This window comes from Corythoichthys intestinalis, chromosome 3 (assembly GCF_030265065.1).
Source record: "Corythoichthys intestinalis isolate RoL2023-P3 chromosome 3, ASM3026506v1, whole genome shotgun sequence".
Taxonomy (NCBI): domain Eukaryota; kingdom Metazoa; phylum Chordata; class Actinopteri; order Syngnathiformes; family Syngnathidae; genus Corythoichthys; species Corythoichthys intestinalis.
The window spans coordinates 56978688-57003721 of NC_080397.1; the positions used below are offsets into that span (position 1 = coordinate 56978688).

Below are 25034 nucleotides of genomic sequence, written 5' to 3' on the forward strand. Positions count from 1 at the left end.
TTTTGTTTCCAGTACTGCTATCTTCTGGAGCAGTTTGTGGTAATCATCCATTGACAGGGGAGGCATGTTGCAGCTACTTAGCTTTCGTTAGCCGAATTCCTCAGCTCCGATAAGGCAGACTTGTGTTCCAGTAACGACAAAAAAGCACTTTAAAAGGCTCAAAAATGCTCAAAAAGCCTTTGTTTGAATATAAACATGATTAAAAGATAATTCCAAGACCTCCTGAGTAATTTAGAGGTGTTTAAAAATGATTAAAAAGATGATTGAAGCTTGAGAAGCAGGAGCAAAGCAGAGAGACGTCTGCACAGTAGCGAAGCAGCAAGAAAAGTAAGAAAAAGAAAAAGATTTAGCCATTCCATTACCACTTTTGATGTGTGTTTGGGGTCATTGTCCTGTTGGAACACCCAACTGTGCCCAAGACCCAATCTTCGGGCTGATGACGTTAGGTTATCTTGAAGAATTTGAAGGTAAACCTCCTTCTTCATTATCCCATTTACTCTCTGTAAAGCACCAGTTCCAATGGCAGCAAAACAGCCCCACAGCATAATACTACCACCACCGTGCGTGACGGTAGGCATGGTGTACTTGGGGTTAAAGGCCTCACCTTTTCTCCTCCAATTGCTGGGCATTGTGGCCAAACAGCTCGATTTTTGTTTCGTCTGACCACAGAACTTTCCTCCAGAAGGTCTTATCTTTGGTTCTTGTTCTTGGAACATGCAGGAGACTGGTTCCAGACAACCTTAGGGGTCTAGATGTCTCATAGGAATCTAACAAATTAAGCATGTATTTTGGTCCAAGGCCATTAAGTGTTTTGTAGACGACCAGTAGTATTTTATAGTCTATCCTTTGACTCACTGGAAGCCAGTGTAGCGATTTCAAAACCGGTGTAATGTGGTCCAACTTCCTTGTATTTGTGAGGACTCTGGCTGCAGCATTCTGTACTAGCTGCAGCTTCCTGAATGATTTTTTTTATCAAGACCCGTAAATATACCATTGCAATAGTCCAATCTGCTGAAAATGAATGCATGCATAAGTTTTTCCATGTCTTGTTGAGTCGGAAGCTCCTTAATTCTGGCTATATTTTTTTAGGTTGTAATAAGCAGATTTAGTGACGGACTTTAGATGGCTATCAGATTTGAGGTCTGAGTCAATAATTACGCCAAGGTTTCTGACTTGATTTTTAGCTGTAAGTGACATTGTGCTAAGGTGCCTGGTTATCCTTGACCTTTCCTTTTTCGGCCCAAAAATGATCACTTCTGTCTTCTCCACATTTAACTGGAGAAAATTCTGGCACATCCATTCATTGATTTGATGAATGCATTTACTCAGGGAGACTAAGGGACTATAATCATGTGGGGACACAGAAATGTACAGTTGTGTGTCATCTGCATTGGTGTGATAGGAGATGTCATACTGTTCCATAATCTGAGCTAAGGGAAGCATATAGATGTTAAATAAGAGCGGTCCAAGAATTGACCCTTGAGGGACTCCACACGTGAATTTGGTTCGTTCTGACTGATGGTTTCCGATTGATACAAAGAAATCCCAATCATGTAAATAGGATGTGAACCACTGAAGAATAGTGTCAGTTAGCCCTACCCACTGTTCCAATCTGCTGAGTAGTATGTTGTGATCAACAGTGTCGAATGCGGCGCTGAGATCCAATAGTAGCAGAACAGATGATTTGCCTGCATCGGTATTCCGACGAATATCATTTAGGACTTTGATAAGCACTGTCTCGGTGCTGTGTTGTGGCTGAAATCCAGACTGAAATGAGTTAAAAAGATTGTTTTGCATCATAAAAGTCTGGATCTGTTCGAACACAACCCTTTCGATAATTTCCCCCAGGAATGTCAGATTTGATATTGGCCTGTAATTACTAATGGTTGAGGCATCCAGATTAGGTTTTTTTAGGAGAGGTTTTATTACTGCAGTTTTTAAAGTCTGTGGAAACTCTCCTGTTTGGAGAGAAGTATTTATAATCTGAAGTACGTATGTCTGGGGCTATGCAATGAAAAACAGTTTTGAAAAAGTTTGAAGGAAGGATGTCAAGGCAGCATGTTGTGGGCTTTAATTTTGACACAATTTCTGTTAAAGTGGCATAGTCCAAGAGGCTAAACTGTCTAAGATTGACGTGGGGGACATTTTGGGAGGCATTTAGTGTAACAATTGGTAATCTGGAGTTGCACACTGTCTGTCTAATCTTTAGTACTTTGTGTGTAAAGAATGCTGTAAAATCATTACAGGACACCTCAGATGCCAATTCCTGAGGTATTGATGCTTGTGGGTTTGTCAGTTTGTCAACAACAGAAAATAGTGTGCGAGTGTTGTTGGTGTTTCTACTAATGATCTCTGAAAAATATGACTGCCTAGCATTTTTCAGTTCCTGGTTGTATTTGCGAAGACTCTCTTTGTAGATATAAAAAACTAGGAGTTTGTTTTTTCGCCATCTGCGTTCTGCTCGTCTACAATCTTGCTTTTGTTTTAAAGCTAGTGTGGCATTTCTCCAGGGTGATCTCTTCTTTCTTGACAAAGTTTTTGTCTTAATCGGGGCAATAGTGTCAATTACAGTCATCAAGCTGGAACTGAAACTAATAATACAAATAATAATACAAAACTTGTCAGTGCCATCATTATTATCCTTAAATGAGACAACTGAGAGGGTTACAGAATTGTTCACCTATGATGTAGTTTGTTACTTGCGAAAGAAGTGGAAATGCTATTTTTCATGTACAATAGGGTGATGCAGTGGGTGGCCACATCCTGAACTACCTGCTTGAGAAGTCAAGGGTGGTGCATCAGAACCATGGAGAGAGAAACTTTCACATTTTCTACCAGCTTCTGGAGGGGGGAGAAGAGGACCTGCTGCAGCAGCTGGGCCTGGAGAGAGACTGCCAGCATTACAGCTACCTGACACAGGTATGTGCAATAAAATCGTCTACATTGGCGTCCTGTAACCGCACCTTTGCAAATTGTCGTTGCCTGTTCTCCAACAGGGAGAGTGTGCTGTTGTGCCTTCCATCAATGACAAAAATGACTGGAAGACAGTCAAAAATGCACTTCAAATAATTGACATCGATGCGATCAACACTAGTGTAAGTTAAGCAATCTCACTGATGCTTTGATTTCAAGTAATCGCTTTCACAGTCTTGTAAATTGTGTGCAGCACTTGTTTGGGATTGTTGCGAGCGTTCTTCACCTGGGCAATATTAAGTTTGAGCCTGACAGTAAAGGTCATGCCACACTTAACAACAAAAATGCAGAGTTGCGCTGGGTCTCAAATGTAAGAAATAAATAGAAAATGATCACGATTTCAAGCCTGGTGACAAAAACAGAAAATCTAACTTCCTATTATTACAGCTTCTTGCAGTTGATGCTCACAGTCTACAAGAAGGTCTAACATACAGGAAGATTGAAGCTAAAACAGACCAGGTGTGTACCAGGACTTTTCAAATCAATTCCTCAACAAATTGTTGCATAACGCAAACATGGCATTGGCTCATTAACATGTGCCTTCCCCTTAAGGTGCTCAGTCCATTTACCTTGGATCACGCCATCTATGTGAGGGATGCCTTGGCCAAGGCTATATATGGACATACCTTCACCTGGCTGGTTAACAGGATAAATGAGTCCATGGAGAACACTGTGAGCTAGTAAAAACGGAACATTAAAGGGAACCACTGACAGAAAGACTTGTAGTTCTTAAAAGATAAATATTTGTATGAGTTGCGGTGTTGCTTTCGTCAACGATAACGAAAATATTTCATCAATGAACAATTTTTTTATGACGATGACGAAACGAACTAAAAACGTTTATTAGGAGACTAAAACATAACGACACGAATGCAAGTTTTCGTCCAGAATGAGACGTAAATGCCCCAGTTTTTGTCACATGTTCACAATGTGTGTCTGGTTGTGTCACTCATGTGACGTGCTACACCCCCCCCCCCCAGTTCACCTGCTAGTGTCCTCTCCAGTTAAGATGAGTCTTTTTTATTTGGCAAGAAGAGAGAATATGCAATGTTGCTTTATCCTTTAAAGGTCTGTGCCAAGTGATCATCACACATTAACTGTAACTCGTAGCGTTAGCATAGCATTCACGTTCGTGTTAACATCAAGCCATTGCTAACGGCAAGCGTCCTCTTAAACTCTCTGTGCTGAGTGATCATCACACACTAAATCTAACTCGTAGCGTTCCCATAGCAAACCAAAATTGACGATGAGATCTCGTTCATGTCTCATTACATCTCCGAGAAGTGAATCAGTATCAATCGAGCAACGATTGAGACCAGAGTGGTTTTCTCAGTTTTCTCAAATTTGTCTCATGAGAAATAAGTCTCACAGTGAGCATTGCGTGAGAAGGTTTTGAGAAATAATTCCAGTGGCACGATTTCTCAATAATTTCTTACAGCTGTCTCCTTTCAAGATCTCACCAAGAGACAACTATGAGCTTTTGTGTTGATCACAAACGCGTCTCAATTTGATCTCCCTTACTTGTACTCAGGATCTCAGTCATCTCTCAGTGAAAGATATGGATGAGCAAAGTATTTTATTTCTTAAACTTGTCTCAAAGCTGCCTCCTTTCCTGATCATGCCAAGCGGCCCTTAATAGACATATGCCAGTTACAAATATTTCTCAATTTGAACTCCTTCCAGACTGTAATTGCTGATTTCAATTTCTTGAGATTCTTTCATTGTAAAAGCGTAATATCTGCTCTAACATGTGCAATCACACCTGAATTCATCTTGTGCAAAATTCCGAGAAAATATAAAAATATCCCATGGCAAAGCAAAATTGAAGATGAGATCTTGATCATGTCTCATTTACATCTCTGGGAAATGAATCAGCAATAATCGAGACAGTGTGGTTTTCTCAGTTTTGCAACTTTGTCTCACGAGAAATAAGTCTCATATGAGCATTACATGAGAAGGTCTTGAGAATAGTTCTACTGGCACGATTTTTCAATGAAGTCTCACAGTTGTCTCCTTTCAATGAAGTCTCACAGTTGTCTCCTTTCAAGATCTCACCAAGAGACAACTATGAGTACTTTTGTCGATCTCAAATGCGTCTCAATTTTATCTCTTAATTGGAGTCACGATCTCAGTAATGTCTCAGTAAAAGATATGGATAAGCAAAATATTATATTTCTTCAACTTAGCTCAAAGCTGCCTCTTTTACTGATCTCGCGGATCAACCTTATATTGTGCCAGTCACAAATATTTCTCAATTTGATCTTTTAGTCAGCAATTGCTCATTTTGGGTTTTCAAGATTCTTTCATTGTAAGAAAGAGTAGTGTCTGCTCTCACATGTCCAATCACATCTTAATTCATCTCATGCCAAAATCTGAGAAAATATTATAATTGGTCAAATAATTAAATAACATCTGGTTCATCTTGTTCAATGTAAAAATTAGAGATGTGACTAAAAATTCGGCGCCGAAAACGATCAGCTGCTACAAATGCGTTATCGGTTTTTTATTTCGAAGACTGAAAGTTTAGCACAAAATAGTGTGAAGAACCTTAGTCCTCTTTTTGATGACATCATCAAAACAGGCAACACGCTGGCTGACAAAGTCTCGCTAAAACTACTGGCTCACAGGCAACATGTCTGCGATTTGGAAGGGTTTTTTTGGAATATGAAAGAAATATAAATTATTAAATGAACCAAAATATAATAAATTTTCTTCATCGCTGCTACACGCTGTTTCTAAAGTTGCTTTCCATTTATGTGCCACGTCACATCGAGCACAGTGCATCTGAGCCCGTGCGTGGCTCAGTGGTGGAGAAGCCGTTCCCCAACCCAGAGGTTGTGAGTTCAACTCCTTGAGGAAGACACTGAACCCACGTTGTTGTGTCACATGCAGGTAGATAAGGATTATAGTGTCAAAGTGCTTTGAGTGCCCGAACGGTGCTGTACAAGTCTAACTCCTTTTTTAATTAAGAGAATTTCTCTTCTCAAATATTGCTCAAACCTGGCTTTCTCAAATCAACCTCCTTTGTCTCAATGATGTCTTTGCTCAATTTGACTCATCACTTGCTCCTAACGGTACCCTTAGGAGCACAAACTCAGAAACAAATAAGCAGAGAATGAGATAAGTTTGAGATGATCAAATTCGTCTCACGAGACGAGATTAAGCAACAGATGAGTAGCAAATTTTTGCTATGGGGTTAGCATAGCATTCACGTTATCATCAGGCTATTGCTAATGGCGAGCATCCTCTTAATCTCTCAGACAGCTTCTTTTTTTACATACAGTTCGGGGCGTCCTTGTGGGTATATTTAATTTTTTTTTCATTTTACAGACGAGAACATTTTTATTAAACGTCGACTAAAACTAGAGGAAATTAGTCTTGAGTTTTCGTCAACAAAAAATAAACGAAGACAAACACATTTTGAGATGACTAAAGTATGACTAAAACTAATAAACAGGGTTCACTAAATCCGGACCTCGGTGCCACTTTTCCTGTCGTGTTTTCCACGTCTCTCTCCTCTAACACACCTGAATCAAATGATTATGTCCTCAGCAACCTTTATGATTCAGGTTGCTGATTCAGGTGATTCAGGTAACTTTAATCAGATTACTGGTGTAGAAAAATGAACGCGTTAGATTACTCGTTACTGAAAAAACTAATCAGATTACAGTAACGCGTTACTAACTCACGTGTTACTGACAAGTCTGTAACAGAACTGACCAGCAGCAGAATGTGACAAATCGTCGGCAAATCGTCATACTAGCTTCGCTTGCTTGCTAGCACAGCCATTGTCCCAGTCCAGCCAAACCACGTCATCCCCCACAGAGTGCATTGCACGTGTAAAACATGGCGCCCTTCCGTAGGTCAAAACATGGACTAAATAATATAGATTTTTAAATCAATGGCAATAATTTATGTGATTCTAATGACATATTTTAGTAAAAGAGAACAGTTGTGACTGATTAGAACTTACAAGTCTTCAAGTCCGAGGTTCCCTTTAGCAAACAGTAGAACAACATTCAACAGTTTATTTTTATTGTTGTTTAATTCCAGGATCCTTCCAGGAAAACAGTCATTGGACTTTTAGACATCTATGGTTTTGAGGTTTTCAATATCAACAGGTATACGACTTTTGCCTTTCTTATGCATTGTAGATAGTACACAGACCCAACGAGCAGGCGTGTGCTGAATCGTTGACGATCTGACACTGAATGTTTGGAGGCTGTGCTTTAAATGCACAGCTGTTAACTGGTCGCAGGTGGTGGTAATTAGGTGTGATTGGAAGATGAGCTTAGGTGTGGAATATTACCCCATTATTGGGAAAGGGCCAGGCTTATGACAAATATATACATGCATGTATCTTAACATTTTTAAATTCAGTGGTATGAAAAAGTATCTGAACCTTTTGGAATTTCTCACATTTCTACGTAAAATCACCATCAAATGTGATTTGAGTTCTGTCAAAATCACACAGATGTACAAACAGTGTCTGCTTTAACTAAAACAACCCAAACATATATAGGTTTTCATATTTTAATGAGGATAGCATGCAAACAATGAGAGAAGGGGGGGAAATGGGTAGGTGAACCCTCTGCCTAAGGAGACTTTAAAGAGCAATTGAAACCAATTTTTACCAAAAATTTTAAGTCAGGTGTGTGCCCAATCAGAGACAAGGGGCCCCAGGCAACAAGCAACCTGGCGCCCTTCGAGCATGTGCAAGTAAGGGGGACAGTTGGACTTGGAGCAATAGAAGAAAGAGTAGCAACAGAAAAATACCACCATCGGATGCGGCGGTATATACCTTTGTGTGAAATCAGTAGTCAGATTGGCCCTACGACCCACCAAATTCAAATTATTCCGTAAAAACCACTGATTGGTGGACTACTGACCGAAATGAGTATTAAATTTGCTGATAAAATTGTTTAAGATTATTTTAGATGCATAGATGTTATATTTTTCTTATAGAGTATTCGACAACGAATATGATAGACCCATTAATAGACTTTTTGGGAAAAAAATCACCATTTATTTAAGTAGTCACATGAATAATGAGGTGGCCTGTGAAGATCAACGTAAAACAACTCAGCAAGGACTTTCCAGAGAGTACTTGGGGAGTCACTCTTCAAACAATCATGTGGTATTAATAGCTGATTGGACTTTGATATTAGAATCGTTAGATAATCTGCCAAATGATTCGATGGTATTGAAACACTCTACACTTGTCGCTGCGACAGTGCAGTAAAGCTGCGTGTGCTAAATCTGGTGGCCCTCTGGGGGCTAGTGATGGCCGATACCAGCGATTTTGGATTCGATCCGATACCAAGTAATACCAAGGCCAAATATTGCGATCCCGATCCAATATCGATACCGGAAGTTCATATATCAGGGGTCGCGTTAACCGAATATTTTCCGTCGTTGACCGGTTTTTTAAAACGGTGACGGAAAAAACTGAAGTCCATCCGTCATTTTGACAGGTTGCAATTCACACCCACAGGGTGGCAAGTGAGCATATTAATTAGCTATTGTCTCTCTTGATGCATGACGTCGTTGGCCTTACTCGGAAAAATGTTAAGGCAACTGAGTGTTTGCCTGGCACGGCCAGACTGTTTTCCCTGTATTTTTCAAACACTGAGAGAAAAGTCTGGGACACAGCCTCTCGAGAAGGTACAAAATCAATCGACAAATCAGATTTGTTTATTTGCGTGACGTGTTCTTCACGAGCAACGTCACTCTTGCGCGCCGAAAGTCGTCTCTAGAACAACACGGATGGCGAACGGGAGGGCCGAGAATATGTTCCAATCCGCGGTAATTCAGTTTTAAATAAGCTAAAACACAAAGAGTCATTGACAAGTCTGTCTCTCGCTAGCCATGTTGAATAAACTCCGTTCTCCTCGTATGTTTACTTCCGCGCGCAAGTCCCTCGTCCTGCCCTTGTCGCTTTGCTAGCGGCACCTCTGCCCGTCGCTGATTGGTGAACTCCGCTGTCTGTTTGCCTCTTGTTAAGTGTAGAAAAGGCTACAAAGTTATGTGATTGTTTGCTTAAGATGTTCACAGTTGCTCGTTCAATGCCTTCAGCATCATTTGATTCCCACATTTGGCTGACGTAAATAGGTGAAAAGTTGGATTGCGCATGCACCGTACCAGAATGCGGATGTCAATAGTAAGAAAGTCACGGGTGGATGCACGACATGAGCGTGCGTCTAATTGTGTGTTTGTTCATTGCTGTGCGTAAATGCAAAGTGAGTATCACAAGCAGCATTCATATTTACGTAGACAATTTGTTATGATTACCTTTTGCTGTTGTTATGATAGTTCGTCCGATTGTTTTGCGTGGTAGTCCGTTAGCGTGTTGCTATGCTGCGATTCTGAAATAGCGACAAGTTGCGGCATAGCGCACCGGAAGTGGAGTGAATCCGCCTTCACAATAAGTGCCCGATACCGGAGGTGCTTAGCTGGAGCGTAGAAAATAGTTCAAGCTTAACTTCGAATATTCCATCTACATGTTTAAATGTAATTAAGTTGAATTTAAGCAATGTATATTTATTTATTGTTTCTTTTCATGTCTTTTGTACAGATAAACCACACACACAGATACACACATATTTACCCACAAACACCTACTCAAGAATATAACCATTTATATAACCAACATCTACATGGACAGTTGGGATGAATGGACTGTATAAAGTTGATTTAAGAGGATTTGCATTAAAGAAAAAGGAGAAATCCAGCCACCTGTCCAAGTGCCGTGATTGCCTCTACTTTGAGTGGGCCTTAAGTGGTGTTTGGCCAACACACTGACGTGAACACAGCTAAAATCAACCTGAATCAGCGAGAATCCAGTTTTCTCCACTACATTAAGGTTATTCGGACAGAATATTAATTAAAAATGAATGAAAACTAAATACTATAGAATATGTCATTATTATCATTTTAAAAATGTAAGTGACTGGTAAAAATAGATTATGACATCATTTTTATGACACTGTCAGTCAAAATGACAGACAGCGAAAAAGTCTAGCGCAACCTCTGATATATATATATATATATATATATATATATATATATATATTGTGTGGACAAGATAGTTGTACAGTTCAGGGTAGCTAGCAGGTGTCAGGCAAATACGGCGGAGACAGCGGGTCGAAAAACATCGATTTAGGCATCAAATATGGATCTGGCGAATGGATAAACTGAAGCTTTTCCACATAACGCCTTTTATGCAACGCATCAAGTGAGTTTAGGGCATCCGAAAGCACCGGGTCTTCCATGAAATGCAGTATAAATTGCTCGATCAATTGAGACCATTGATAATACAGACACAAAATGACGGACAAGTGGGCGGAACCATACAGCGAGCACGTGATTTTGTGACGTCAGTGGGTAGGGTCTATATAGAGAGATAAAAAGGTAGCGCTCAATGAGTAAAGTGAATTCTTGCAGCCTTTTCTTAATTGGCTAAAGCCATGCAATCCCTCTCCCTATGATTAGAAATATCATGGGAAGCAAAGTGGCAATTTATCTTTGTCTTAACACCCTAAGTTATTTCCCAACACAGAGAAGATATATCAATTGGTAGCACTACGCACAGTCATGGTTCCACTTCCCATCATGCATTGGGGCATGGCTACAGTATCATTTACTGAAAGCTCAACAAATACACTAGATGGCAATATTTAGTCACAATATACAAAGTCACAAGTCTTTCTTTTCGTGGATCCCTCACAGAAAGAATGTTAATAATGTAAATGCCATCTTGAGGATTTATTGTCATAATAAACAAATACAGTACTTATGTACTGTATGTTGAATGCATATATCCGTCCGAGTTTTATTCATTTTTTTCTTAATGCTTTGCCAAAATGTATATGATTGGGAAAAATTATCGGCAATGATTGGAATTGAATCGGGAGCAAAAAAAAGCAATCGGATCGGGAAATATCGGGATCGGCAGATACTCAAACCAAAACGATCGGGATCGGATTGGGAGCAAAAAAACATGATGGGAACAACCCTAATTATTAGGGCCCGAGCACTAAGCGTGCAAAGGCCCTATTGTTTTGCAAAGGATTATTATTATTATTATTATTTTATTTTTTTTCTCAGGGCAAATGAAAACTGCTATTTTGGAGGCCTGAACATGCACGAAAAGTCAACAAAATTTGCACATATGTGCGGAAAATTGTAAATTTTGATAATTTTGCAATGTTGCAAAAAAATGTAACAAAATGGCTCAGTGGTACCCCCTTGAAATTTTAAAATTGGCCTATAACATTAGGATCTGTCAGCATAGAGCGATGAAATTTTGGAAGTCTATACCTTGTCCAAAACTGCTCCAAAAAAAGCGTTTACACCCATATTCCAAACCCAACAGGAAATCGGTTATTTTGGATCGAATATGAAATTTTTATTGATTTACAGGGTGCACATTTGAGACCTTTTCGCCGAGGGAGTAAGTTGGATCTTCAAAATTGGTGAGACTGTTCAGGAGACATATGAGATCTTAAGTTTTTAAAATGGTGCATTTTCATTCACCGGTCTGACCTGGGCGTGGTGCCAAAATCGGCCATTTTTTCGGCAAAATGACAAATTCAGTAAATGACTAATAGTTCCTTGACACAACGTTCAATCTTTTTCATATCTGGCATGTATGTGCGGTATCCCACCCTTAACACGAGTGTATTGAAATATTACCCATTAGGCCTAGCGCCCCCTAGTGAGAACAGGAAATGCCTTTTTTTACGAGACAGGGTCCTCCTCCAAGGGAAAAAAATCTGTTGACATCAAACCTGCATCAGGGAAGCCTTAAGACCTGTGTTCAGGTGCCTGATGAAAAATATTGAGGTTTTGTTGAAGCGGAGGGGTCCAAACAGGAAGGTGAAAACTACCGTCAACAATTTGTCTCGCAAAAAACTTTGGACAGTCATAACTCAGCAGATATACAACATATCTGCGCCAAACTTCCCGTGCTTGTTGATAATCATACCCTGAAGGGTCTTGTAGGGGTCATTTGCATCAACTCTACAGTGCCAACTAGTGGCGACAGAAAGTTTTAAAAAAGGCCTTTCCTATAGACCCTACTCACCTACGTCACAAAATGGGCGTGTCGCTGTTTCCGGCCGCCATACTGTACCTCTTTTTCAGACCTATTCTCATTGTTTTCAATTAGTCGAGCAAGTTATAGAGCAATTCATGGAAGCCCCGGTGTTATCTGACGCTGTAAACTCATTGGATCCGTTGCATAAAAGGCGTTACGTGGAAAAGCTTCAGTTTATCCATTCGCCAGATCCGTATTTGATGCCTAAATCGATGTTTTTCAACCCGCTGGCTTCGCCTGACATCTGATATCCTGATATTTACAACTATCTTGTCCACACAAAATCAGCCTATTCTCACGAAAGTTTGAAAAACTTTAAGAGCTTGGAGGCTTATAAATGCTACGTTGCTGGTTGGGTGAAACACGTCCTCGTACACGAAAATTCGGCAGGAATCTTGTGCTCGGAAGGTGAGTTACGAAATTTTCAATTCAAAATCTTTTGTTCTTGGTAACATCCACTGTCAAGTCTAATGTATTTCATGTCATTTGTCAATGGAGCTAGGGCTTTTAATGTTTATATGGTTTAGCGATAGCACTCACTACATACATACGTGTATGTTGTCGGCGATTAGCCTAGCAATGATCTTAATTGTGGTTGTCAGCCCAAAACCCTCTAAATATATATTAAATGCATCTTACCAGATATAAAATGACTACTACATCATCTGTGGTAGTCGTTTGGAGCCCAGTTTTCTCGTCGAATTGCAGCAGTCAATCGCGGCCTCCTCTTCGGGTCTCTCGGAATACGGTAAAAATTCAAGTCTCTCCGTCTATCTTCTCTGTTTTTGCAACCGACCGCCACACACGACTTCACCATTTTGAGTATTAATGTTGACGAGCAGTAAAACGTGCAATAATAGGAGGAATTTACGAAGCGCTAATGCATTTCTATGACGAGTATCCGGACATCATGGCGCGGGGGCGTGGCTGTGACGTCACGTGAGTAGGGTCTATTGGGTTTTTTCAACGTAGAGCAATGAAATTTGGGGAGTCCATACCTTATGCAAAACTGCTCCAAATAGTCTCTTGCACCCATTTTCCAAATCCAACAGAAAATCGGGTATTATGGATCGAATGTGAAATTTTTATCCATTTGTAGTAAAGTTTACATTTGGAGGCCTGAACATGCACGAAAACTCACCAAATTATGCACATACATGCGGCTTTGCGTGGATTTCGATAATCTTGCGACGTTACCAAAAAATGTAACAAAAGGGCTCAGTGGCGCCCCCTTGAATTTTTCAAAAAGGCGTTTCCTATTAGGTTTTTTTAACATAGAGAAACGAAATTTGGGGAGTCGATACCTTGTGCAAAACTGCTCCAAAAAGTCTCTTGAACCCATATTCCAAACCCAACAGGAAATTGGGTATTTTTATCGAATGTGAAATTTTTATCTATTAAAAGGGTGCACATTTGAGACCTTGTCACAGAGGGAGTTAGTTGGATCATCTTCAAAATTGGTGAGACTATTCAGGAGACATAGGAGATCTAAAATTTTCAAAATGGTGCGTTTTCATTCACGGGTCTGACCTGGGCGTGGACCTAAGTCGGCCATTTTTTCGGCAAAATGACTGAATTCAGTAAAAGACTAATAGCTCCTTGACACAACGTTCAATCTTTTTCATATCTGGCATGTACGTGCGGGATCCCACCCTTAACACGAGTGCATTGAAACATTACCCATTAGGCCGAGCGCACCCTGTTGGGAACAGGAGATGCCTTTTTTTTATTAAACAGGCTCCTCCTCCAAGGAAAAAAAAAATATTAACCTGAAACCTGCATCAGGGGAGCCATAAGTTCAGGTGCCTGATGAAAAATACTGAGGTTTGGTTGAAGCAGAAGAGTCCAACAGGAGAAGTGAAAATGACTGAAGCCATTTCGTCTCACCACAAGTTTTGAACAGTCTTAACTTCTACAACATATCTGCGCCAAACATCTCGTGCTTGTTGAGTCATACTCTGAAGGGTCCTGTAGGGGTCATTTGCATCAACCCTATAGCGCCAACTAGTGGCAATAGAAAGTCACTCATTTTTCTAATATATGTCCAGTTCTTTTCAGGTTGGTCATTGTAGTTTCAAGACCTTTTGAAATACTTATTTTACGGCCCATGTCCACATGTCTCTGTCTGTTGCCGTGACGACCCTTTATTCGCTCCTTTTTTGTAGTACTCTGTCCAATAGGGGTTTTTATCTCTTAGGTGTGTGAATGTAAAGAAGCGACTTTCGAGCATGTTAGGTTCTAATGAGATGATTAGAGAGGGCGATCTGCCACCACCCTGACCTGCACACTGTCCGAGTTGCGCTAGATTGCGAGGGCCCGTTCAGTCCTGCTTGCAGGCCTAGTTATTATCATTATATCATATTATTATTAGGGCTGTCAAAATTAACGCGTTAACGCGCGGTAATTAATTTTTTAAATTAATCACGTTAAAATATTTGATGCAATTAACGCACATGTCCCTCTCAGACAGTGTTCTGCCTTTTGGTAAGTTTTACAGGAAGGCGTTTTGTGCTGTCTAACAGTGAACTCTTGTGGTCGCTTTGCGACATGGTTTATTTTTTTCTTGCCAGTTCAATATGGCTGCATGACGTCTCTGTTGTGCTTATATGATCCTTGGAAAAGATTTGTCCGTAAGTATGGTTGTTGTAAAGAATGTACATATTATGTTAATAAGCGAAATGTTATATTTTTTGTATGAGACGTTTTTTGTTTATGTTTAGTCAACCTGTATAGCGTGCTAAGCTAACGTTGTTGCTAATGCAATGCTTGTTTACTTTTTTTTTTGTAGTTTTACGTAAACGGTCTAAAGAGGACAATGGTTTGAGGCCATTTTATTAATAAATCAGATGAAAAAGGAAGAAGTCTGATTATTAAGGCGTCGTTCACTAGCTGTCTAGCTTTGGAAAAAGTAGATGCTTCGGAGTGAGGACAGCATAGACAGATTTAAATGACAGTATAGTGAAATGCCCACTACAGTCCTTATGTACCGTATGTTGATTGTATATATCCATCCTGTGTCTTATCTTTCCATTCCAACAATTTATTTTACAGAACATATATATAATTCACAGAAAAATATGGCATATTTTATAGATGGTTTGAATTGCGATTAATTACGATTAATTAATTTTTAAGCTGTAATTAACTCGATTAAAAATTTTAATCGTTTGACAGCCCTAATTATTATTTTTGTTTTATTTACTTTTGTTCCGTGAAGAATCCAGAAAGGGTTATTTGATTGTGGCTTTCTGAAAAACAATACATTTTTACATTTAGGCATTGCTGCAATCGTCACACTTTTTCCTGTTACAAACTGACCCCGGCCCCTCATCAGAGAAGGGAAAAGTTATCTGGCCCTCACAGGAAAATGTTTGGGGACTCCTGCTATAAACGTTTGATTGGTTTGAGTTAAAGTAAACACTTTTTTCATCTGTGTGATTTTGACAAAGATTTGACATCATGATTTGATTTCACATTTGATGGTGATTTTATGCAGAAATGTGAGAAATTTATTTCTTTCAATTGAAAGAAAATCCACGACGGACTAAGGGCGCAAAGTCTGAAGCGCAATATAGCCAGGGATCACTGTATTATTGTTGAAACTGGTGAACTCTCTTCACACATGTTGATAATTTCAAGTATGACCATGTAATGTTGGGTTTTGCTTCTTTTTTCTTCTCAGTTTTGAGCAATTCTGCATAAACTACTGCAATGAGAAGCTGCAACAACTTTTCATCCAGCTCACACTCAAGGCAGAGCAGGAAGAATACGAGGCGGAGGATATTGAAGTAATAAGACTGGAAGTGTAACGTGCGTTTACTTTGATTTGCTGTTGAATGGAATTTCATTTTCACATTGTTTTGCTCAGTGGGAACCGGTGCAGTTCTTCAATAACAAGATTATCTGTGACCTCGTGGAGGAGAGACACAGGGGAATTATATCAATCCTGGTACTTTGCTTGAATAAAGATAAAATCCTAAATTTTATAGGGGATAATTACCTGACTAGTGATTCTGACTCGGCAGGATGAGGAGTGCCTCAGGCCAGGAGAAGCTACAGACCTCACCTTCTTGGAGAGACTGGAGGACAAAATGGGGAATCACCCTCATTTTGTCTCGTGAGTTTACACTTATTATCTGATCAGTGTTTCATTAATCTGTCTTGATGGATGTGTAGTTTCATCGTTTCAAATTTACAATTCAAACTTTATCGATTGAGATGACTGAAACTCTTTGTTTTTGTTGACTTTCTCTTTGTGTGCAGTCACAAGCTGGCAGACAAAAAAACACGAAGGACGCTGGAGAGAGGAGATTTTCGTCTACTGCATTATGCTGGAGAGGTCACCTATTGTGTTGTGGGTAAATTAAAGCACAACCTACCTCTCAAACCATTTTAACCCTTTAAAGGGCAAGTAATTTACAAATAACATCACATTAAATATAAATCATGTGAAGTAAATAATGTGTAGATAATTGTCTGTAGATAAAGACCCGGTATCTACATACGTGAATATCACATTTTTCGTCATATATTCTGTTATACTATTCTTATATATAATACTTTATGAAAATTATTATTAAAATGTTAGTTACAAAAAAATATATATATGAAGTAAATAATGTGTAGATAATTGTCTGTAGATAAAGACCCGGTATCTACATACGTGAATATCACATTTTTCGTCATATATTCTGTTATACTATTCTTATATATAATACTTTATGAAAATTATTATTAAAATGTTAGTTACAAAAAAAATATATATATATATATAAATACAGAAATAAACCGTAATTTTCGGACTATAAGCCGCTACTTTTTTCCCCTCAATTTGAATCATGCGGCCTATAGTCTACTGCGGATTAATTGTTAATTTATTTGGGTTAATAGGCAACACTTTATTTGACAGTGGCGTCATAACACTGCCAGAAGGCCGCCATAAATATGACATGACACGATCATGGGCATTAATGAATGCTTATGACAGATGTCATTAAGCGTCATCTGGCAAATTATGTCACTAACTCCATTTATGTCCAGCTCAGATGTTTTACATCCATTCAAACGTGAGCTAATTTTCCGCATGATACAAAATGACATCTGTCATTCATTTATGCTCACTGTCAAATAGTGTTACTAAATACCATAACTAGCAATTGATGAAACAACTGGAACAGTAACTGAAGAAATAATTAGCACAGAACATGAATTTTGATTGTTATTTACATCTGTAGCGCTGCAATGCATGCCAGGAGGCATGTTAGACAACATTGTTGACAGCAGGTGGCAGCAGAGGTTGTCTGTCTCTCCAAAGGGAAGGGAGAGATTACATTGAGCAATGATGGCCAAATAAACCTTTGCAGCCAATTAATTCAAAGTTTCATAATGGTCCATTTGGTCTTATGACAGTCTTATGATGCCGCTGTCAAATGAAGTGCTACCGGTTAATATATTTTCTTGTAAATATCCCATAATACAGTATGGACAGCTACGGCTTATAGTCCAGTGCGGCTTACCTAAGAACAAATGATGTGTTTATATCAAATTTGGTGGTTGGCAGCTTATAGTCAGGTGCGCCTAATAGTCCGAAAATTACGGTACTCTGGTTATGACCCCCAATAAATACCGTATTGGCCCGAATATAAGACGGCCCTGATTATAAGACGGCCCCCTCTTTTTCAAGACTCAAGTTTGACAAAAGACTTTTTGAACACCAAATTAATTTTTATACAGAAAATAATTACAGTACATCCGAAACAAATGATTATAACAATATATTTCAGAGGAAAAGCATGTTATTTTGCCCCATTCAAATGTTAATATCTGAACCTTTAAATATGTAAACTAAAGTGCAATCACATTCGTAAATGAATGGCTTGTGGTTTTTGAAATATAAATAAACCAATCTATTGTGATAAAACAACAAAATTGCAATAACTGCATTAACCATCAAAGTGAAGTCTAACTGAAACTGTAGTCTTGAAACAAATCTGAATAAGGAAAAACATTATAATAAAATAATGCAAACTGGTTAAACCTAAGAGTAGCTGAGATCTGTCATGACAGAACATCGCTTCAATGATACAGTGCCTTGCAAAAGTATTCGGCCCCCTTGAATCTTGCAACCTTTCACCACATTTCAGGCTTCAAACATAAAGATATGAAATTTAATTTTTTTGTCAAGAATCAACAACAACTGGGACACAATCGTGAAATGGAACAACATTTATTGGATAATTTAAACTTTTTTAACAAATAAAAAACTGAAAAGTGGGGCGTGCAATATTATTTGGCCCCTTTACTTTCAGTGCAGCAAACTCACTCCAGAAGTTCAGTGAGGATCTCTGAATGATCCAATGTTGTCCTAAATGACCAATGATGATAAATAGAATCCACCTGTGTGTAATCAAGTCTCCGTATAAATGCACCTGCTCTGTGATAGTCTCAGGGTTCTGTTTAAAGTGCAGAAAGCATTATGAAAACCAAGGAACACACCAGGCAGGTCCGAGATACTGTTGTGGAGAAGTTTAAAGCCGGATTTGGATACAAAAAGATTTCCCAAGCTTTAAACATCTCAAGGAGCACTGTGCAAGCCATCATATTGAAATGGAAGGAGCATCAGACCACTGCAAATCTACCAAGACCCGGCCGTCCTTCCAAACTTTCTTCTCAAACAAGGAGAAAACTGATCAGAGATGCAGCCAAGAGGCCCATGATCACTCTGGATGAACTGCAGAGATCTACAGCTGAGGTGGGAGAGTCTGTCCATAGGACAACAATCAGTCGTACACTGCACAAATCTGGCCTTTATGGAAGAGTGGCAAGAAGAAAGCCATTTCTCAAAGATATCCATAAAAAGTCTCGTTTAAAGTTTGCCACAAGCCACCTGGGAGACACACCAAACATGTGGAAGAAGGTGTTCTGGTCAGATGAAACCAAAATTGAACTTTTTGGCCACAATGCAAAACGATATGTTTGGCGTAAAAGCAATACAGCTCATCACCCTGAACACACCATCCCCACTGTCAAACATGGTGGTGGCAGCATCATGGTTTGGGCCTGCTTTTCTTCAGCAGAGACAGGGAAGATGGTTAAAATTGACGGGAAGATGGATGCAGCCAAATACAGGAACACTCTGGAAGAAAACCTGTTGGTATCTGCACAAGACCTGAGACTGGGACGGAGATTTATCTTCCAACAGGACAATGATCCAAAACATAAAGCCAAATCTACAATGGAATGGTTCAAAAATAAACGTATCCAGGTGTTAGAATGGCCAAGTCAAAGTCCAGACCTGAATCCAATCGAGAATCTGTGGAAAGAGCTGAAGACTGCTGTTCACAAACACTCTCCATCCAACCTCACTGAGCTCGAGCTGTTTTGCAAAGAAGAATGGGCAAGAATGTCAGTCTCTCGATGTGCAAAACTGATAGAAACATACCCCAAGCGACTTGCAGCTGTAATTGGAGCAAAAGGTGGCGCTACAAAGTATTAACGCAAGGGGGCCAAATAATATTGCACGCCCCACTTTTCAGTTTTTTATTTGTTAAAAAAGTTTAAATTATCCAATAAATTTTGTTCCACTTCGTGTCCCACTTTTTGTTGACTCTTGACAAAAAATTAAAATTTTATATCTTTATGTTTGAAGCCTGAAATGTGGCGAAAGGTTGCAAGGTTCAAGGGGGCCGAATACTTTTGCAAGGCACTGTATCTGGCGCCATCTAGCGTCGTGAATAGGTATAATGTCTAGACCGCGAATATAAGACGACCCCCTCTTTTTCAGTCTAATTTCAATGGAAAAAACCACCGTCTTATATTCGGGCCAATACGGTAACAAAGGTTGTTGATTTTTTTTGTTTCCTAGTATTTAACTGAATGCTCTATAAAGGGTTAATTGCATTTTCCACAAACTGCCTAACATGTATAACCTGTCATTAATTTTAAAGGATTTTTGGACAAAAATAACGACCTCCTATATAAAAATATTAAAGATGTAAGTATAAGAAACTTCATTTCTCAAATAATTTGAAACTCATGAAGCTAAACTATCGTTTAGAATTTGAACAAGCATTTTTTGATAACGCAACAAATTGTGTTCTCCTACCATCTCCCAGCTGATAAGTCAATCAAAAAACACCATTGTCAGACAGTGCTTCTCGTGCACAGACCCAGACAGCAGGCGGAGACCAGAAACAGTGAGTTCCTCCATATTCCCCAACAGTAACTACTGGCATTGGCAGTGTGTCATCTTCAAGCCACGTGCACCTGACAGATGAACCGTTGAATTGTGAGCCACATTCTGTGTGTAGGTGGCCACCCAATTTAAGAGCAGCCTGCTGAAGCTGACAGAGATCCTCGTAGCCAAAGAAGCATGGTACATTCGTTGCCTTAAATCCAATGAGTCCAGGAAACCAGGTACTTTTAGTAAAAAACTTTGTTTTATTATCTGATGTTTAAAAGCTATTCAACAGAAAATGTTGTTTTTTATTGTTTATGCTTAACCTACTGCTCTGAACCAGGACAGTTTGATGAAGCTCTGATCAAACACCAGATTAAATATTTGGGCCTGATGCAGCATTTGCGAGTCAGACGTGCTGGTTTTGCTTATAGACGGAAGTACGATGTCTTTTTACAGCGGTATGAAGACTTGGACAAGCATGAATACAGTCCCTGACAAAAGTTTTGTCGCTTAGCCATTTTGTGGAAACAATTGCGAATAACCTGACTTTTAATTATTCAATTGGTTTCAGAAATGGCTCATATGAAAGCTAAGACCCTCCCAAATGATGAATGTACAAAAATTAGGGCTGTCAAAATTATTGCGTTAACGGGCGTTAATTATTTTTTAAAATTAATTACGTTAAAATATTTGACGCAATTAACGCATGCACTGAATGACCTGCTCGCATATTGCCTCAAACAGATTACAATGAGGCCGTTTATGGACATTAAGAGTGAAGAGAATGCCACCGGCCGCTTGAGGGCAGCGCCGTTCCATACTCATGTTGTTTCTTCTAAACGTTGGAGAATTATTAGTTGTGAGACGTTTATGCTGTATTCACAATGCAATGCAAATTGCTATTTGTGTTCCACACATATTTCGGTAAGTTTTCTTTCTTTTAGTGGCAATTATGTGTCTCTTGTTGTATTTTGGGTAAGATATGTACAGATATATGTTATACAGTAACGAGTGGACACTGGCATAAACTTTGGCAACTCCTTCACAACAAACCTAAGTATCGTTTAGTGAAAGCACAACAAAAATAATATTCCTATCTCTCCAAAAAAAATAATGTTCACAAAAAGAAAAGCACTTCAGTCTATAGTAATGAGGCCCTATTCTGACACACAGTTAAACAACAATGCAAAATGAACTGGCATTCCATATCAAAATAGCTATGCAAAATACACGTAAAACTTAGACTTTGGTCACTCTATTTTTATTATTGTTATTTTTATTCTTCTTATTATATTAACTCTACTTTTGATTGAAAATTTTACAAATTTTATAAAACGAAAACATGAAGAGGGGTTTTAATATAAAATTATTATAACTTGTAATTATAACATTTATCGTTCAAGAACTACAAGTCTTTCTATCCGTGGATCACTTTAACAGAAAGAATGTTAATAATGCCATTTGTGGATTTATTGTTACAATAAACAAATACAGTACTTATGTACAGTATGTTGTATGTATATATCCGTCGTGTGTCTTATCTTTCCATTCCAACAATAATTTACAGAAAAATATGGCATATTTTAGAGATGGTTTGAATTGCGATTAATTGCGATTAATTACGATTAATTAATTTCTAAGCTGTAATTAACTCGATTAAAAATTTTAATCGTTTGACAGCCCTAACAAAAATATATTTGTTTCACTGAAAAAAGATTTATCATTTCATGAAGACATAAAGGCCAAATTTTGGCAAGAAAAAAGTTTTGTCGCCTACAAAAAGTAGTGTGAAAATTGAACAAAAAATGTACTTCAAATACAAAAATATGTTACATAACATAAGCGAATTAAGTAGTGGTTATGTGAGATCCAAATTTAATATTTTGTACGACTTCCATGGGCTTGAAGAACTGCATCCATGCGGTTCGGCAAGGATTCACACAATTTATTGATGAAATCATCAGGAGCACCAAAGAAAACAGTCTTGCCTGCCTCCCAGAGTTCATCAACATTCTTGGGTTTCGTCTTCCATGCTTCCGCTTTCATCCTAGCCCAGACATGCTCAATGATGTTCATGTCTGGTGACGGAGCTGGCCAGTCCTGGAGGATCTTGATCTTCTTTGCCTTGAGGAACTTTGAGGTAGAGATTGAAGTATGCGATGGAGCACCATCCTGCTGCAGAATTTGTCCCTTTTTATGGTTAGGAATGTAAGAGGCAGCTAACATTTGTTGATTTTTCAGACTATTTATGTTGCCTTCCACCCTGCAGATCTCTCGCACACCCCCATACTGGATATAACCCCAGACCATGATCTTGCCAACACCAAACTTCACTGTTTTCTGAGTGATTTCAGATGAATCTTCCATTGAATTACACCACAGTCGCCGCAAAAATTGCAGGAGACCTACTGGAGCTCGCATGGATCCGCACGTCTTGCTAAAATTTGACCTTTATGCCTTCATTAAATGATAAATCTTTTTTCAGTGTAACATATATTTTTGTACATTCAACATCATTTGGGAGGGTCTTAGCTTTCATGAGCCATTTCTGAAACCAATTGAATAACTAAAAGTCAGGTTATTAGCAATTGTTTCTACAAAATGGATAAGCGACAAGACTTTTGTCAGGGACTGTATAACAAATCTATAGTTCCTTGTATAGCATGCAGTATGCTGACAAACATTATTTGTTACTCAGATATAAAGCTCTGTGCCCAGCCACTTGGCCGCATTGGAGAGGAGAACCTGCTGACGGAGTGTTGGTGCTGGTTCAACATCTGGGCTATTTTCCAAATGAGTACAAAATGGGAAGGTGAGAAAAATGGCAAATTATCTTGACAAATGCCAAAGACTTTTATGACCAAAACCTTTTCTGTAAGTCTTCACAAGTTTTTCACACACTGTTGCTGGTATTTTGGTCCATTCCTCCATGCGTATCTCCTCGAGAGCAGTGATGTTTTAGGACTGTTGTTGGGCAGCACGGACTTTCAACTCACTCCAAAGATTTTCTATGGGGTTGAGATCTGGAGATGACGAGGCCACTCCAGGACCTTGATATGCTTCTTACGAAGCCACGTATTTGTTTCCCAGGCTGTGTGTTTGGGATCATTGTCATGCTGAAAGACCCAGCCACATTTCATCTTCAATGCCCTTGCTCTTGGTCTCTTGGTCTCTATGGCCAAGACCAAAAAGCTGTCCTTTGACAGCTTTTTGGTCTTGGCCATAGTTGAGTTTCGAGTGTGACTGTTTGAGATTGTGGACAGATGTCTTTTATACAGAGAATAACACATGCCATTAATACAGGTAACGAGTGGAGAGGGCAGAGGAGCCTCTTAAAAATCTACAGCTCCGTGAAAGCCAGAAATCTTGCTTGTTTGTAGCTGACCAAATACCTATTTTCCACTATAATCTGCAAATATATTCTTTTAAAAATGGGACAGTGCTTTTTTGGATTTTTTTTTTCTCATTCTGTCTCCGATAGTTGAGGTATACTTATGATGACAATTACAGGCCTCTCTCATCTTTTTAAGTGGGAGAACTTGCACAATTGGTGGCTGACTATATACAGTGGGGCAAATAAGTATTTCGTCAACCACCAATTCTGCAAGTTCTCCTACTTGAAAAGATTAGAGAGGCCTGTAATTGTCAACATGGGTAAACCTCAACCATGAGAGACAGAATGTGGGAAAAAAAACAGTTTTGATTTGTTTGATTTTTAAATTTATTTCCAAATTAGAGTGGAAAACAAGTATTTGGTCACCTAAAAACAAGCAAGGTTTCTGGCTGTCAAAGAGGTCTAACGAGGCTCCACTCGTTACCTGTGTTAATGGCACCTGTTTTAACTCATTATCGGTACAAAAGACACCTGTCCACAACTTCAGTCAGTCACACTCCAAACTCCACTATGGCCAAGACCAAAGAAATGTCGAAGGACACCAGAGACAAAATTGTAGACCTGCACCAGGCTGGGAAGACTGACTCTGCAATAGGTAAAACGCTTGGTGTAAAGAAATCAACTGTGGGAGCAATTATTAGAAAATGGAAGACATACAAGACCACTGATAATCTCCCTCGATCTGGGGCTCCATGCAAGATCTTACCCCGTGGCGTCAAAATGAAAACAAGAAAGATGAGCAAAAATCCCAGAACCACACAGGGGGACCTAGTGAATGACCTACAGAGAGCTGGGACCACAGTAACAAAGGTTACTATCAGTAACACAATGCGCGGCCAGGGACTCAAATCCTGCACTGCCAGACGTGTCCCCCTGCTGAAGCCAGTACACGTCCAGGCCCGCCTGCGGTTTGCTAGAGAGCATTTGGATGATCCAGAAGAGGGCTGGGAGAATGTGTTACGGTCAGATGAAACCAAAATAAAACTTTTTGGTAGAAACACAGGTTCTCTTATTTGGAGGAAAAAGAATACTGAATTGCATCCGAAGAACACCATACCCACTGTGAAGCATGGGGGTGGAAACATCATGCTTTGGGGCTTTTTTTCTGCAAAGGGACCAGGACGACTGATCTGTGTAAAGGAAAGAATGAATGGGGCCATGTATCGAGAGATTTTGAGTGAAAATCTCCTTCCATCAGCAAGGGCATTGAAGATGAGACGTGGCTGGGTCTTTCAGTCTGACAATGATCCCAAACACACAGCCAGGGCAACAAAGGAGTTGCTTTGTAAGAAACATTTCAAGGTCCTGGAGTGGCCTAGCCAGTCTCCAGATCTCAACCCTATAGAAAATCTGTGGAGGAAGTTGAAAGTCCGTGTTGCCCAAAGAGCAGC

At 39.3% G+C, this 25034-nt stretch overlaps 1 protein-coding gene across 1 annotated transcript in view; it reads left to right on the forward strand.

Moving 5' to 3' along the window:
* The window catches only part of myo1ha (myosin IHa), a 60958-nt gene that overhangs the window by 27745 nt on the left and 8179 nt on the right, over nt 1–25034 (forward strand). Inside the window, exons 6-20 of the mRNA XM_057832459.1 lie at nt 2740–2919; nt 2997–3095; nt 3167–3283; nt 3361–3432; nt 3526–3645; nt 7027–7094; nt 15753–15858; nt 15939–16019; nt 16096–16187; nt 16334–16428; nt 20017–20063; nt 20185–20265; nt 20380–20485; nt 20590–20707; nt 22948–23061. Of these exons, the coding sequence (XP_057688442.1) occupies nt 2740–2919; nt 2997–3095; nt 3167–3283; nt 3361–3432; nt 3526–3645; nt 7027–7094; nt 15753–15858; nt 15939–16019; nt 16096–16187; nt 16334–16428; nt 20017–20063; nt 20185–20265; nt 20380–20485; nt 20590–20707; nt 22948–23061 (1496 nt within the window). The remainder of the gene's footprint in view (nt 1–2739; nt 2920–2996; nt 3096–3166; nt 3284–3360; nt 3433–3525; nt 3646–7026; nt 7095–15752; nt 15859–15938; nt 16020–16095; nt 16188–16333; nt 16429–20016; nt 20064–20184; nt 20266–20379; nt 20486–20589; nt 20708–22947; nt 23062–25034) is intronic.